This window comes from Thermobia domestica, chromosome 10 (assembly GCF_964235325.1).
Source record: "Thermobia domestica chromosome 10, izTheDome1.hap1.1, whole genome shotgun sequence".
NCBI classification, from domain to species: domain Eukaryota; kingdom Metazoa; phylum Arthropoda; class Insecta; order Zygentoma; family Lepismatidae; genus Thermobia; species Thermobia domestica.
This window is the reverse complement of record NC_137463.1, coordinates 113,409,165-113,426,062: the sequence shown is the minus strand read 5'-3', so window position 1 is coordinate 113,426,062 and position 16,898 is coordinate 113,409,165. Positions and strand designations below refer to the sequence as shown.

General features: G+C 35.3%; 1 protein-coding gene across 1 annotated transcript in view; it reads right to left on the bottom strand.

Annotated features, from left to right (window-relative positions):
* The window catches only part of LOC145662062 (uncharacterized), a 58,112-nt gene extending 44,697 nt beyond the window's left edge, over positions 1-13,415 (bottom strand). The window contains exons 1-2 of the mRNA XM_081727397.1: positions 13,290-13,415; positions 6,680-6,769 (exon numbers count right to left, since the gene is read on the bottom strand). Coding sequence (XP_081583523.1) covers positions 6,680-6,752 — 73 coding nt within the window. The 5' untranslated portion in view covers positions 6,753-6,769; positions 13,290-13,415. The remainder of the gene's footprint in view (positions 1-6,679; positions 6,770-13,289) is intronic.
* Positions 13,416-16,898: the final 3,483 nt, after the last annotated feature.

Here is a 16,898-nt window from a genome sequence, read left to right as displayed (position 1 = left end):
ATATTCATTAAGATCAATATACAAATCCCCCGCTTGATCTAGCTAGTGGTTAATATGTAAGACTTCGGTACACGTGGTCCGGATTTAATTCCCAATGGGAGTGCATGGTGGCGTTCACCAGTGTCGTGACCATAGTGCTCTCAAACGGGTCGGTTTGTCGGGTCGGGTCATTCGGGTCAGCTTGGGCCGAGTTGTCGGGTCAGGCTACTCGGGTCGGGTTGTCGGGTCAGGTCAATGGGTCAGCTCGGGTCGGGTTGTCGGGCCAGGTTATTCGGGTCAGGTTGTCGAGTCGGGTCAATCGGGTCAGCTCGGGTCGGGTTGTCGGATCAAGTCAATTGGATCGGATCACGGGTCGGGTCACTCGGGTCGGGTCGGGTCACGGGTCGGGTCGGGTCGGTCTTCAACCCGACTCGACCAGACCCGTTGAGAGCACTAATGACAGATAATGCTTGCGCTCGAGACCTTCGGACGCATTTCTTTACGCAAGTTTCCTTGGCAATTCTTCTGGAAGATCTGAAGAAGGATTCCGACTTCACTCAACAACTGAAGACATTACTCAATGATCTACTGGAAGGAAAAGTTTTGCTGAAAAGGTTTTGCACGTTTGAGTGCTTCAACGAAGCTGTCAGGTTGTTACATATGCATATCAAACTGGAATAAGTTTTCTAATCTTGTAGTACTGCCAAATTGTGGGTGCAGTACTTCCAAAATGGGCAACATTATACGTCTTTTATATTATTCCGTATTTGCACGCCGCTGGGTACCTAAATTACGCTAAGTTTGCTCAGATTTAACTTCAGCAAATGATGAAACTAGTAGAACATGACAACCTCAGAATTCGAACGGTTCACCATCCAAGGCTATTTCACTATTAGAAGATCGGATAAATGTTGTTTAGAAGGTTGGACAGACATGGTAATCGAGCAAGTACATATGCGGGCTATGAAAACTGTTGGAGGATTGACACACGGAAGGGGACTGTCTGAAGAAGTGATTACTCGTCGGGTGTGTGCAACGCCAGCTTCATTGCATATTATTCAGGCAATTGAAGATGTTGTGGCATCTATTCTGAAACGTCCGAGCAATATGTACGACTTCACGAATATCGACGGGCCTGAGACAAAAAGGACGTCGAAAAGCTAGTGGGTTATATTGTAACTCATAGCCCATTCGAAGAACAATCAGATCGTGTTTTATTACCTACTGGATTGGTTGCTAATGAAACCGTCAAATGTGATGATGCTCATGTGTGAAGTATACGCGCCATGAAGTCAATAGTGGGTTAGAGCTTCAGTGAGGTTCATCTGAAGCGAAGAGATAAGGTACAGTACAAGCTGCAAGTGTAGCCAGAACGATTAGCATAAAAGACACATCCGTTGTAGTACACCCAAACCAGCTTTTCCATCGCCTTCTGTGCGTTGTACGCAGTGAAGAGGAGTTAGCAGGTTACATAAAGTACGAGCTGGCTGCTAGACCATCTGCACTTTTCGATGGTTTAGTTGTGTGTAAAGGAAACATGGGATTGGATGTTGAAGATCAAGATCTAGATGCTAGATGCAGCACCGGACAATGTCTTACATATCATCTCCTGCATTTGTAAATCTGTATGTGAAGCAAGTTGCATGTGCCTGAGAAGTAATCTACGATGTACTGGTATGTGTGCATACACCGCCGGCCACGGATGCCAGAACCGAACACATTCTGACGATGCTGAAGACAATGAAACAGTAGATTCTGTTGTAACATGCAAATATTTTCAACAATGTTATACAATAACCATAATTGTGAATGCTCTGATTTCCATAACAGAAAAGTATGTACAATCAGTGTTTTTCGGCTATCATGTGTGACTCAAAATTAGGACATTACTAATATATAGTTCCAGTAAACTCCGTTTTAGTTAGTATTTTCAATCTACATATTTACTTCTAATTATTCTACTGTAACGATGTTTACAAAAACTTTTAATTTTGTTTTTAAGCTCGCTATCACAGCACACAATTCAATCAAAGTAGTAAAGTTTTTGTTTTTATTTGAAGTTAAGCTTTCAGTTATGTAATCTGGCCTAAAAATATTAACTTGGTCCGAGAAATAGCTTTATCGGACTTCTACTTCCAAAGCTACACCTCAAAACGCTAATAGCCAAGATGGCGTCTTTTTTCAAAATGGCAGATTTTTTCCAAAATGGATGCTTTAGGACCTTCAGAATATTAATTGGAACAATTCCCAGGATATTTCCACCAACTTTCAACATGTTTTTTTCGAAATGAACGACCTAATTTATAAACCCTCATATGGGGCAGCCATATTACAAGTGGCCGCCATATTGGATGACGCAAACGTTGTAGCAGCGACGCCGCCTTTTGGAGGATATTGATTAGGGTCTTATTACTACGTTACGAAAATTTACTAATTTTGTGTCGGTTTCAGTAAACTCTTACATCTACAGACTGGTCTTTGAAACCTAAAGCGTCACAATAAATTTAAAAAGAGACTACAGCTTGCTACATATAAAATTGAATATCTCCGTCAGTGTTAGAGATGCTGCAATGTAACGGGACTCTTTAGAAAGCTCTTGAAACAGCAAATAATGTTTACCTCTACATATTTTCTCGTATACCTCTACATACATAGACCTCTTTTTTGTCTAACTTTCCTGGACTAATGAGTCAATTTATTTGACACAATGTAGAAGTACCTGACTGTTTTCCTGAGGTAGTGTAAACGACAAAATACAGTGGTCTGGGACGTGCTATTTGCTTTGACAATCGTCGTGTGCAGGTGGATAGATTTTCCTCAATGGTTTGTCGTATTACCCGACGATGAGATCGAATGTTGGCTAATTTTCGGCATTTTTAAAGCCTGCACAAAGTTTCTGAAACCAACAGTTGCTGTGCTGTTATTCCCTGCATTTATCTTTTTCTTTCTTTTCTTTTTTCTTTTCGTGACAAATGCTTTGAGGGATACGCACAAAATCTCGCGGCCGAAACATCGGCGCCAAAAACCTCGCGCGGCCAAAACCTCGCCTCCCAAAATGTCGCGTGACCAAAACCTCGCCACCCAAAATCTCGCCTGGTCAAAACATCGCCGTCCAAAACCTCGCGGACCAAAATCTCGTTTGGCCAAAAATTTGCGGAATAAAACCTTCTCTCAAAATTTACCCAATGAGTTTCTTAATATGCAATTCCATAGTACAAATAATAATAATAATAATAATAATAATAATAATAATAATAATAATAATAATAATAATAATAATAATAATAATAATGTACAAAACATCGTGTGTGTGTTGTTGTGCAATGTTGAATTTAATTATGTTATCGAATATAATATGGAATACCAGGGGTGGCCAACGCGTCGACCCTGGTTAATTAGTCGACCAGCAAGTCGTGAGAGGTAGCCAGCGGGAATCTTTGTCATATTGTCTGTATTGATCACTGTTATTATTTAATGATTCGGTCTAGCATGGAAAGTAGCCTTCAAACTTATAAAAATTGGCCACCCTTGGACTATAAGATGCAGAAATCTTAAATGACCACAAGATTGTGGAAGTTTCCCTCTAATCATAAAGGCATAAAAGTTCTGCGTATGGTCGTGACTCTTCACTTCACATGTTCACAAAACTAGAGAAATAAAGCGATTTTAATTCTTAAAGTGCGTACCGAATTGTAAGCCGAATAATCTACTTCAAGCTAGTATTCCTGTATGAAGTGTATTATATGAAGATTAATTGTTTTAATCATACTGTGGTGTAACATTTCATTTTATTCAAATCAGTCATCTTTATAAATAGGTTAAATTCTTGCAGGAAGAAGACATGCTATGCCATAAACTTAATGAAAATTTTATTGAATGATTAAGTGCTATAGAATTGACCCTTTCCCCTCGAATTTGTTTTGACACAGCAAGCTGTACAGCTTGGATTTATTTTGAGATATACGCAGTACTTGAGTCGGCCAATACAAATGCTCGTAGTCCCCATTTGATTGGCTTCTGTGGGTTGTAGCATTTAAAAACTATTCTCCCTTTGAACCCCACTGTACTTTCATCAATGATTACATTTTGTCCTGGTACAAAAATTCCCTAAACTTGTTGTCAAGATGTTCCACAATGTTTATTATCTTTGAATCCCTTGCACGAACACCTTGTTGCATCTGAGGTGCTGGGGGCACAAGTGAAGCATCCAAAAAAATTAAAAAGAAACTATCGTGGTTGAAAATGTCCTTATAAAATGAACTTTTGTCCAACCATTCCTCTGAAAAGTAATCTTGTATATTTGGTTTAGGATTTAGTGACATATTTAGTATTACACCCAAAATGCCTTCAGTTCAGGAACTGTCATGTAATGCCAAGTGGACCAAATTGACCTTTTTTTGTAGTAGCATTTGTATCTTAGACTTAGCATACCTGTTTGTTTCATTTGTAATTTCTTCAAGGAAAGTGTGACTAAAAAATAATTGGAAAAATTCAATTTCTGTAGTTGGTCTTCCAACAACTGGTGGTTTATACTCGGAATTTGCTGTGAAGGGTATTTTTGGAAAATCTGCATCATTATTACCATAGGGAGTCCAATTGTTCCTTGTCAATACATCACCTGTCACTTGGTCATCATTTTAATTGGAATCGGAAGATTTACTACTACTTTCTTCACTCAAACTATAATTATCTAAATATTCGCTACCACTACCACTGAAATCGGTATCTAAGGAGTTGAATAGACGGCCAAAAGATGGCAGAAATTGTCGATTAAGTCATACAAGCGGGGCTCTGTCAACATGTGAGTAATTAAAGCGTCAAAATTAGTGCGGGGCAGTGTTGCCAGATCTACTGATTTTGCAGGAGATCTCCTGCTTTTTCTACGTTCTACTGATCTACTGCGAAAGAAAATGAAAAGTTAACAATCTCCTGCTTTTTCCTTACATCGAGAAGTTGAAAAAATATATTATTAATAATATTGAATTTTCAATGTTTCCTCACATAAAAAGACGAAATTTCTCTGTTATAATACACAAAGCTCTATATAGCATATAGTTATAGAGCTTTACTGTATATAATATGGATCCAAAGAATACAACTGTACGTCATCTTCTATACGCATTATGGTTAGCGTTTTTATGACTTTCTGTAAGATTTACATGCTCTTTCACTACGTTTTACTTCACACATGTGTGTATCAAATAATATTAATATAAATCGGGAATTTCCCTTTTATTTGCTCAACGTAGTTCATCAGAAATGAATTCTGGACTGCTTGTTTTGACTACTGCCCCCTTAATAATGGCAAAAGTATTACCCCCCCCCCGGATTCACATTCAAACGCCACCTCTGTATGTGTCTACTGCTTTCTCCTGTTTTTTATCTTCGAATCTCCTGCTTATCCAGCTGACTCGTCTGGCAACAGTGGTGCGGGGTAGCCTCGACATACGAGCGGAAAGGAAAATCTCGAATGTAGGGGCTCTCGCCGCATTCGAGGGGAAAGGGTTAAGCATTATGTGCGCGTAAATAGTATAGGATTAAGTAATATAGACATTAATAGAGGTGTGAATAATGTTAACTTCTCAAAGGATATGAAGAACATAAAATATATAAAGACAATTATACATAATTTACTCGCTTATAGAACATCTCATTAAATAAATACGAGTTCAGTAAAAGAAATATATTTATAATAATACATGTTTCAAATAATTTCATATATTCAATATTCAATATATATTCAATATTATTTACTATTAATTCTTTTCAGTCCCATAAAATACTCCGATACCCCCTATCGATCTCAGGGGAGCCCGAATTCCTGCAAAGTGGAGTATGAAAATCCCTGGACTACACCAATGCTTCTCAACCGATGTCTCGCGACACATTGGTGTGTCACGCAGTCCCCTAAGGTGTGCCCCGAAATTTTAGAATTTAAAAATCATAAAGAATTTAATAATGATTAGCAAAAATCGAGACAAACTGTACCAGTCAACAGCTCCAGCGGCAGCAATAATGCTCAGTACTACATAATAGTCATTATAAAAACTAATTGGTTTCATTGTTATACTACATATTATTATTATTATTATTATTATTATTATTATTATTATTATTATTATTATTATTATTATTATTATTATTATTATTATTATTATTATTATTATTATTATTTTAATAAAAGTATCAAACAAGTGTGTCGCAAAGTCCTGGATGTTCATGATAGTGTGTCGTCAGTTAAAAATGGTTGAGAACCACTGGACTAGGCATATAGTGTGAGAGACCCTACTTTTAAACAGGAAACATCTGAGTGTGACACGCTAAATCCTATAATAAACAGTTATACCGATACATGACGCTGCGTGAGAGAAATTTACTGATATAAAGCTATTGGGACGTTTTAATTGCAGCTTATAAATTAATTATTTCAATTTAATTACTGTATTTCAATATAGGACAAGGGTTATATTTAAATTTGAGCATTGACATTTGTATAACTGCAAATTAGTTGGCGGGAAAATTAACAGTGTAAAAGCAGAAAAAAGCTAAATGTAAAGGATTAGAGCTCTGAATTAAGCATGATTTTAAATTGTAGTGTACAGCGAGCCGACGGCTCAGGCGCCAGTATTAGCAATAGAGCCTAATGGTTATTTCGACTCGAGTTAATTTGTTTTTATTTCTTCCATCATCATTCTCTTACCTCTTTGGCCACGATTACATGTTCTGGATACCAATGGCAGCCGAAACAACATGAGAATGTATAATATCTTCATTCTTCTTTGAACGACATCTGCAAAACACGTAAGGAAACCATGTTCAAATAGTGTATTTTATTTCACTTAAATACACTGTTAAACAAGTTCGCTTTGTACGTACAAGATGAAGGGAAGTTTTATTTACTTCACTAAAATTAAATTTTCGTTTTCATCACTTAGGCTGTACAAGATGCACATATACAACTTCGTATAATATCCAAAGCATATACATATAAAATCCGTTAGGGTTTAAAAGTTGAATCACAAACACACAAAATATATATGAGTGTGTTAGCCTCGCGTTTGCTTGGAAATTGTAAAGGTCTTAGATACAGATGTCCAAAAAAAATTATCCAATTAAATATCATAGAGGAATTTCATATTTACATGGAATACAACTCTTGTATAAATGCAAGTTCTAAATCATATAACGACCACTTATTTGTAGTATATACAGGAAACAAACAAAAAGTAGTGTTTTGGCATAAATTTAACGTTTCAGCAAAAAGTACGTTATGTTTATGTTCTATTTTAACTTTAATTCCAGTATTATATTCAATAGCATAACTATAAAATTTTGAAACGCTTTTGTACACAACACGTGAATCTATTAATTCTATTATTTAAACAGGTTCCAACACTACACATGAATCTTACAGAATCTTTGTAATTAGTATTAATGGTGGGTTATATAGACGAAACATGCGTTATTATTAAGAAATCCTATTGAATGTGGAGCAAGTTTAACGGAAACAAATTGCATAAAGATCTAATTTAGTTATCGAGATCATGCAATGTGATACCAATTTTCTCTAGTGTTTTGTCATATTAGCTGGAGAAGAAGGTTCAGTTAATCACTGTGACAATCAATGCGAAATTGTTTCAAAAACCTTCGTTAAAATGTGCAAAAGGGCTCGCTATAGAATGGTTTAGAGAGAAGCATTGCAACACTTATACTACACATTAAAATGAAAGTATTAACATTTTTGCACTTTTACAGCGAAAATTTGTACTAGTACCTGCTATACAGGGTGTTTATAAAAGAACTCCGGTGTTTTAAAAATTCATATCTTATTAACGATAAAAGAGAGCAAATTTTAGTTAATTTCTCTGAAATGACTAGCTCAAAAAGTTTTAGTCATACTAATTGGAAATGTTTTTATCAACAGGTCGCAGCGCTGCGGAGCGTTGACCTTGAGACGACGTAGCAGCTGCGGTAGTCAGTGAATCAGTATTCGTTCGGTGAGATGGCGAACATTACGAATTTTCTCTGCATACACAAGATTCTTGATATGCCCCCAGAAGAAAAAGTCCAATGGAGTCATATCAGGGCTCCTTCGAGGCCATGGAAAGGTCCCTCTCTTCCAATCCAACTGTTGCCGAGCCGAGCGTCCAGTGCCTCACACACTCGCAAATGTACGTTTTTTTCTTATTTTGCCTCAAAACCCCGGCGAGGCTCATATTGAACTTTATTAAATTGTTAAAAACAAAACTTGAAAATGTAAGCTTTCCAATCATGTATAACACATGTATGTACGTTTTTTACTTAATTAAAATATTTCGCCTCAAAACTCCGGAGTTCTTTTATAGACACACTATACTTTAATATCAGATTGTTACTTAAATGTGCAGTCCTTCTACACTGCAAGTTCACTCAGGCATGAACTGTTACAAATGAATTCATCAAGAACTGAACTAATTTAGCATCTTTTAAACTTTATTCTGCTTTCTCTCAAGGCCACAGAAGACTACATATAATCACCTAATTTTTTTTTCTTACAATATTTAAGAATTAATTTATTCGAATCAATGCACTAAGCAAAAATATATTTCAAAACACCTACATCCAATTATCATACATCGTTAAACATTTCATCTTGTTTTTACAAAATACAAGTATCATATAGAAACTCTTACTTTCAGATACGGGACAGATTTCATAACAGTTTTTGCAAGACAATAACCACTATCAACAGTACCTTCGATAAATTTAATTCTATAAACAGTGTGGTAATTCAATTTTGAAAATGAATCCTGAATCATATAATATCGTAGTTATTAATGAAGAATCAAAGAACATAAACACAATCCAAATAGTCGTCACGACTTATTTGAGCTTATTATTAACCAACTATTTTTCTTGATTATTTTTTAGAGAAAAGCGGATAATGTCGTATTATAGTGTTTAATGAAATTATTACTTAAGATGTATGATCAGAAACGTTACAACGATTTAAACGCAAATACGACATTTTTTTCCATGTTCAGTAAATGCATTTATTTATTGATATAGACGCAAACTGCCAAAACTGTTATAAACTTTAAGTAAAAAATTCATTCCTGATATATTGAACGATGATGTCTCTAGATCTCTGTACTTGCGGAACGCTGATTGGAGGAAATGACAAATTGATGGTTGTTCAAATAGTTTTCTTTGTTTGTTTGATAGTAGGAGGTCGTGTAAATAGGCTACATTGAAATTTTGATTTTCAAAGATTATAATACTTTCCCAGCTTTATCAAGAATAAGATTACTGTCCCTTGACATTTTTATACCTCAATAATTACACATTTTAAGGCCTTATTGAAGAAAGGTTGATTGCTTGGGGAAAGTTTTGTCGATAACCTACGGAAATACTATCGAAAACGATGATAATCCTGTGTCAAACCAAGGGCAATTTTCCAAATGGATCTCTTGTCATAATGTAGAGGAAAATTAAATGTCAATCCGTAGATGCAATATTAGAACGAATATTTCGTATTGTATCTGTATGTTATAAAACTTGTGTCCAGTCACCACTTTCCTTCTTCATCCTCAAACAATACAAGAACTCTTGCTACGGTATTGCCTGGAGCAATAAAGTGACTTCCACAAAACTAGGCTTGAACTAACAACGAGAAGGCACACTTTGGTAAGTGAACTTCAGGGCCATTTTTTGCGAAGTAGTAGTGCACATTTAAAGAGTTAATATTACAAACTGGGAGAGCGCAATGGGCAAAAATGACGAAAAAAAGTCCTAAAGTTTTCTACTCGCCGCATATATCGTACGATGGCAAATTTATGAAGTGACGGCGTGGCAGAATGAGAAGAGTCAGCGACTCAAGTGCAAAGGGTCTCGGGTTCGATTTTTGTTAAAGTCAAAAATTTTCTTCTTGTTTTTTGCTTCAACCAATAAAGTAGGCATTTGTAACTATAAGTAAAATATTAATTCACCATATGTTTATAATGAATAAAACAATAGAAAATTTAAAATCACTTGTAAAATCTTTCAATGGTCCATGTTAACTAGCAAGAAAATTTAATCTATTCTGTAAATATACTGATATCACGAGTTGTATTATGGTTACGACAGTCAACGGTGCCGATATCTCTGTAAATTTGGGAGGCCCATTCATAAAAATACATACAACAATACATGTAACAATAAAAATACATATGAAAATACATATTCATAAAAATACATGGGGCCCACATGAGCCTGCGGGGGACGGGCTCCCCATGATCGGTGCCCTTGACGACAATCGTTGTGTAATAAATGTTCTTGACGTTTCGTGTCTACATCTGTTGACAGTGTGCGATTTACAAAGGAGTTGAGGGGGGAAATCCCCTTTGCTAATACTGGATGTTGCTATAAAGAAAGTAGATTTTCCCCTCATTTCCCTTGTAACAGTCACACTCAACAGATGTAGGCACGAAGCTTCAAGAACATTTTTCACACAACGACTGCAGTAACAATAATATTTACGGAAGAGATTAAATTTTGTTCTTAGTTAACATGGAATATCAGAAGAATTTACAAGTGACTGAAAATTTGTATTATAAACATATGGTGAATTATATTTTGCTTTTAGTTAGAAATGCCTACTTTATTGATTGAAGCAAAAAAAAAAAAAAGGAAAAAAAGTTTGACTCGAACGAGAACGAGAAAAAAGGTTTCACTCGAACGAGAACGAGAAAAAAGGTTTGACGGCTTTTCTCCGTCATTTTTGACCATTCTGCTCTCCCAGTTTGTAATATTAACTCTTTAAATGTGCACTACCACCTCGCAAAAAATGGCCCTGAAGTTCACTTACCAAAGTGTGCCTTCACCTTGTAAGATGACCGGAATCTTAACTTGCAGAAACGGTACATATATGCATCGGAAGGCGGAAGAGTTAAATTTATAGATTGTATTTTCAGCACCTGGAACGTTTTCAAATTACATAATACACAAGTAACATTTCTTATATAATGCCAACAGCCAATTCCAGGCACGACCAAAATTCTCGATAATCATTGGTACTAAAATTAGCTCTGTACACAGTTATTTTAACAAAATAGTGAAAATTTACTCTGGCTACAATGGGACGTCTGATCACCGTAGCTTAAAAAACATGTTATTTTCTTACAAACATTTATTATTTCACTACCGGTATACATTTATTTACCGGTACACATTTATTATAATAAAACGTTTAAAAATATGTAAATTATATGATATATATAACCAATAAATAGATATAATCGAGCTGAGCGAAATGGTACGAGTAAGATATCTTTCATACACGGCCACTGAGTTGCGAGACCGAGTCGATCCACTGCTTATGAAACATTGCTTTAAATTGGAGCTTTCATACGAAGCAACCTGAGTTGCTTCCATTAAAACAGTTCGTCATCGTCTACTAGCAACTCTCACAGCTAGTATCCGCCACTTGTGAAGGAGCATTGTGTTAAATTTATGCTTTCGTATGGGAACATAGCAACGGCCGTCACCGCACAAGATTGTCAATGTATCTTTTTTTTTTTTTAAAAAAAAAACAACTTAAATTAGTGATCACAAACGAAAATGCACAATTATTTATCGCGTAAAATTTACCTTATTTTACACAACATACTGCAGTTCTCGAGTGTCTTGAAACAACTATAGACTTTTGTATTGTTCCTGCGATAAACGCATAGATACTAGGAACAGATTATTGCCTACTTCTTTATGAAATGAAATATTTGAGTTTAACGTCCTACGATTATGCCGGCTAGGCTGAAGGGGACAGTGATGATCAGAACTGAATAAAATGGTGGAATGAAGACAGTGGGAGGAAACGGGAGAACCCCGAGGAAACCCACGCACACGGTGTTTGTCTACCACAAAGTTCATTTGGCGCGAGCTGGGATCGATCCAGGGACCCCATGCACCAGAGGTGAACGCTCTTTCTACTTCTTTATATTATTACAATCTTTCAAATTACCTTTCTGATCCTGATCCTTCTGTAACGTACAAAGTACCCATGAAAGCTAACTGGTCGTCTATTGTGTTTTGCTCTTTGTATATTGATAATTCCATTTCCAGTCACCCCTATTTGCCAGATGAAGCATTTCGGGATGTATATTATTATTATTATTATTATTATTATTATTATTATTATTATTATTATTATTATTATTATTATTATTATTATTATTATTATTATTATTATTATTAAATCACTAAGGAAAGAAGTAAAGGTTGAAATAAAGGGAGGGCGGAGTAAAGAGGTTGACAAAACATATATGTTAGGATTCCTTCTGGCTAAGTGGTTAGAACTTCGTTGCATACGCAGAAGACCGGGTTTGATTATCAGTGGAAGGTACTATGGTTTGAAACATGAAATGAAATCTTTCAGTTTAACAGTATGCCTGTTAGTCTAAAGGGACGACTATGAAAGCAAATGAATGATGATGAAAGAAATGGTAGAATAAGAATGTGGAAGGAAAGGGAGTACCTCGAGACAACCCACGGACACGGTGCTATGCACTCCAAACTTACTTGGTTTGGGATCGAACCAGGGACCTTGCCCACCAGAGGTAAGGCTCTACCACTGACCCACCGTGCCCCTACTGTGATTTGAATTAAAGCCATAGATCTATGTCTAATATAGCCTAGTAGCCTAGGTGCTATATATTTATTGTGTCCTGGCAACATCGTCCCAATACAGAGAAAATACATGTGCGTTGAAAGATTAAAAAAAAAAAAAAAAAAGGTATCGGTGTTTGCTATCAGTTGCTTGGTTTCTATTCCGTTCACATTAGTAGTGCAAGTCGGTGGCGCAGCAGAATTGCTTTGTATGGAAGGGCAATAATTGTAAATCCTCATGTGTAGTTTTTGAGAATATAGGAAGAAACTTTATTGTGGCGTTGGAGAGTAAGTCGTTCCTTTTTAAATAATAACTAATAATTGTATATTTTTTCTGGAACGAACTGTTTATTTATTTTATACATTTTTGCGTGCAACATGCTTTGATAAACAGCAGTCTGTATCGATTGTTGTTAGTGTTCTAACGGCGACACTCTTACTGCTAACATTGCCACATTTTTCTAACAGTTATACAAGTACTACTTGTAATAAAGAAACAAAAATCAAAAGAATGAAAAAAGAAATGTGGTTGATGGATGTCAAAGGGAATGTAAGATTTGATTCTGAATATCATTTATATTATAGTCTATTGAAAGTGTACTATTATTCTAGTAATTGATACTTTTGAAAAGTTTTTTTTTAATAGTTAAATAATAATAGACTTGATTAAATTACTTATCACATACCTTTCCTTGCCTACCACAAAAAATATTTTGTGTTGTTAGTGAAGAGATTCTACTGCATGAAGAAAAAGCAGACACTAGTTTTTCGTTAAGAAATATAAAGTACGGGAAGGAAACTTGAGGAATTTGTAGACTCTATTGTGAAAATAAGATATTGAAAAATATTATATTCTACAAAGTAATGTAGTATTGGTATACGGCTGCAGAAAGATTACGTTTTCAGTTTCTTTGTTTAGTTTTATTGCATAGACCAATTGCACATAAAATAAGTTTTGTTTGTAATTTATTATCTGTACTAAGGTTTTGTGCATAACTGAATGCATATCTTATGTAGAATGAATACTTTATTAACACAATTAGTTATTGTTAAACTCGTTATTGCACAATATGGAAGCGGACGTTATCAAGCAAAGAAAAAAGAAGTATGCCAGCAATGAAGTTGAATTTCTCTGTGTAGATGTTGCGTAAAAATTATACATTTTTTAAAAATATTTATTGTTATTTGAATGTTTAATGTTGGTATAGAAATTTATAATATAGTGCTGATTATAAAGGTATTTATGTTAAATGTGTATTGGAAATTGAGTTGTTTGTGGTGTGTGCTTCAATTTAAATAAAAGCTTTAGCAATTATCATATTTCTAAAATGCCCAAAATCTTTATCAAAGGGCGTAAGTGCTTTGGGGTAAAGCCTTATAAACGAAATGATGGGTGCTTTGTTCGATATCGTGGTACCTGTACCGTTCCTTTTTCCACATAAATGTATGTTTAGTCATAACAAATTGTACTCTATCTTATATGAACGGAATAGCTCAATCGGGTTCATTCTTTAGCACCAGTGTTGCGAAGAATTTGTAAAGAAAAAAAGGCTATATGGCATTCAGAAAAAAGCTTTTTTTAATTTAAAATAATAGGTCGATTTTGAACTGCTAGCCTATAACCCACATTGTAGATTTTTAAACCTCCTTTTTGTATAAAGGGTTATAAGTGAAGAAGCTCCCTGATTTGTGAAAGTGAACAAACGTAATTATCAAAGTCAAATTGAAATAATTTATCATAAATAACGTCGTAGCTAGCCAGAGCTATAGCTAGAGATTTCAATGCCCGGGGCGAAGTAGAATTCGGCACCCCTACACTCACCATACCAAACTTTTACCTCTTTTTTCATATAACAGAAGCAGCTTTTGTTGTTACGCTAGGCTGAATTCTTATCAAGCTCCTTCGGTAGACCATTGCAACAGCCAAAAACGATCATTACGTTACCTTTTATAAATAAAAGTTGTTTCAAGAGACTTTTTGTTAAACTTAACAAAACTACCTTTGGTTGTATCCATTTGGAGAACAGTTACGAAAATTTACACTGTTTCATACTATCGATAAGAAATAAAATATCAATATATTAAAAACTACCTGTCTTTAAAATGTTTGAAATAGGCGTCAGCATTAATTTCTAGTAATAATTGTAAACTTTTGTAATTTTATTCCGTATATAACCACACAAACAGCACTTCAATTTCAATTCGCTTAATACTAGCAATTAAACGGGTTGAATTTGTTAATGATAGACTTTCGTTTATTACTCTTAATATCAGTGGTGTGATATTGTTTTAAAATGTACATGCACCAACAGAAGATAAGGATGACAATATAAAAGACAGTTTTTACGAAGTAGTAGAACGGGTATTTGATCAACTCCCGCGATACCATATTAACTCTTAGGGGATTTCAATGCGAAGGTAGAACGAAAGGACATTTTCAAACTGATTATTAGGAATGAAAGTCTGCATAACGAAAGTAATGAGAACGGCGTTATTCTCGTGAACTTTCCAACGGCTAAAAGCTTTATCGTGAAGAGTACAAAATTCCCACATCGCGATGTTCATAAATACACCCGGACCTCGCCAGGTTGTAATATGCCATTACAGTCTAATGAGATTATGTTCTTAATAGGAGGGTGCCCGAAATTTTTTGCACCGACTGTACTTGATGTTTAACAAAAGATTTCTGGCTGTTCATATAATTCGTAATTTTATTTGTTATTCTATTTCAAATTAACATGGAAAACTGTAAAAAATTCATTAGGAATTATGGTTTTGGGAATCAATATCTTTATTTATATATTAAATTAGTTATAAGTCTTGTATATGGATATGTAAATGGATTATTACAATTCTTACGGTGTCAGTGCTATCCGAAAATATAGATCCACTATTGGACGGAACTTTCCAGATCAAATAACCAATCTAAAATTCGACAGAATTTTCAGGACCACCCTTCACCTCTCTTTTAGATACCTAGGTCCTTCTAAAATCTAGTTTGATCCAGATTTTACCAAATTTTATTCGTTTTAAAGCCCCACCGCCAAAATGCTTAGTTTTGATTGGCTGATAAACCCACGCTATGATATTAGGGCGCAATTATTCCATTCCATGCCTGAAATTGTGGTCGACGACATTAGTTTTTTTTGCTTCGTAAATGGACTGACTCCTGCAGTGGTAAACGTCAAAATTCAGGTAATATTTGGGATTTTATTCACGTGTAAAACCTCTGGAAGTCTTGAGGAGCCATGAACTCTTAAATTCCATAGTAAAACTGGTTTAAAAAAAAAACTGAAATAGTGAGTGCGAGATAGTGACGCCATGATTGCATCCACCGATCGCTATGGACGGGATCTCGAAGTACTGTGATTTCTGTTTTTCTTCCTAAATCCGGTTCTGAAGATCAGTGTTTCCCTTGATATTTTTACCTCCCAATTTTCCTACTAATTGAGGGTTACAAGACCTGTCCATTATAGATTTGTTTATGTAGGTAGCGAGTGACTTTTTTTTTTAACATACATGGCGGTATTAAATTTCGTTGTAGTTAATCTAGTAATCACAATGCACGTGTAAATTTACCGTAAGGGCTCCTATCTGACTCCCAAATTGGGAGTACGGCTTCCAGCGGGATGAGTTGAACATTTAGTTTGTTTCCGGGTTCCTGCCCCTTCAGGGCAGGGGTCCTATTGTTAGCTAATACTCCGATATGTCCCCTCAGGGCATTGATTAAACAGGTTAAGTAAAGAATGTGATTTAGTAAATATAAGGGCCAGTTGGCCCTGTTCATTTCTTTCCTTTCGTTACTTTTCATAGAGCCGATTTAACATGGTAAAATATGAATGTTTTCTGTGTATATTTATTAGTATAACATGTATTAATGTAGTGTGTAGTATGAATGCGGCATGTATGTGTACGTAATGTAGAAACATGTTCTAGTAGTAGTAATTGTGATAGTTAAGTGATGAAAGAGTGTGTGAGATAATTAAATACGGACAGTGTAGTATTTACTATGCGATAAATTTTTATTACTCCGTCATTAAGTGAACGTAATATAGTATAATAATTCCGTGTACAAGGTCACATTCAGTTGTTCAAGGGTTGATTATATCGTCGCTAGCCCTAGTGTCAAAAGTCAGTACTAACCGCCATTCTTCCGTCGAGGTGCTTAGTGATTTAGTTTTCATGAAATTGACCTTTCTTTCCGAAATAAAACCTAGAAGGTATAATTCACAGCCCATATGAATGTACAGTTAGGTCAAGTGACCCAAAATTAATATATTCTGAAAGTTTCAACA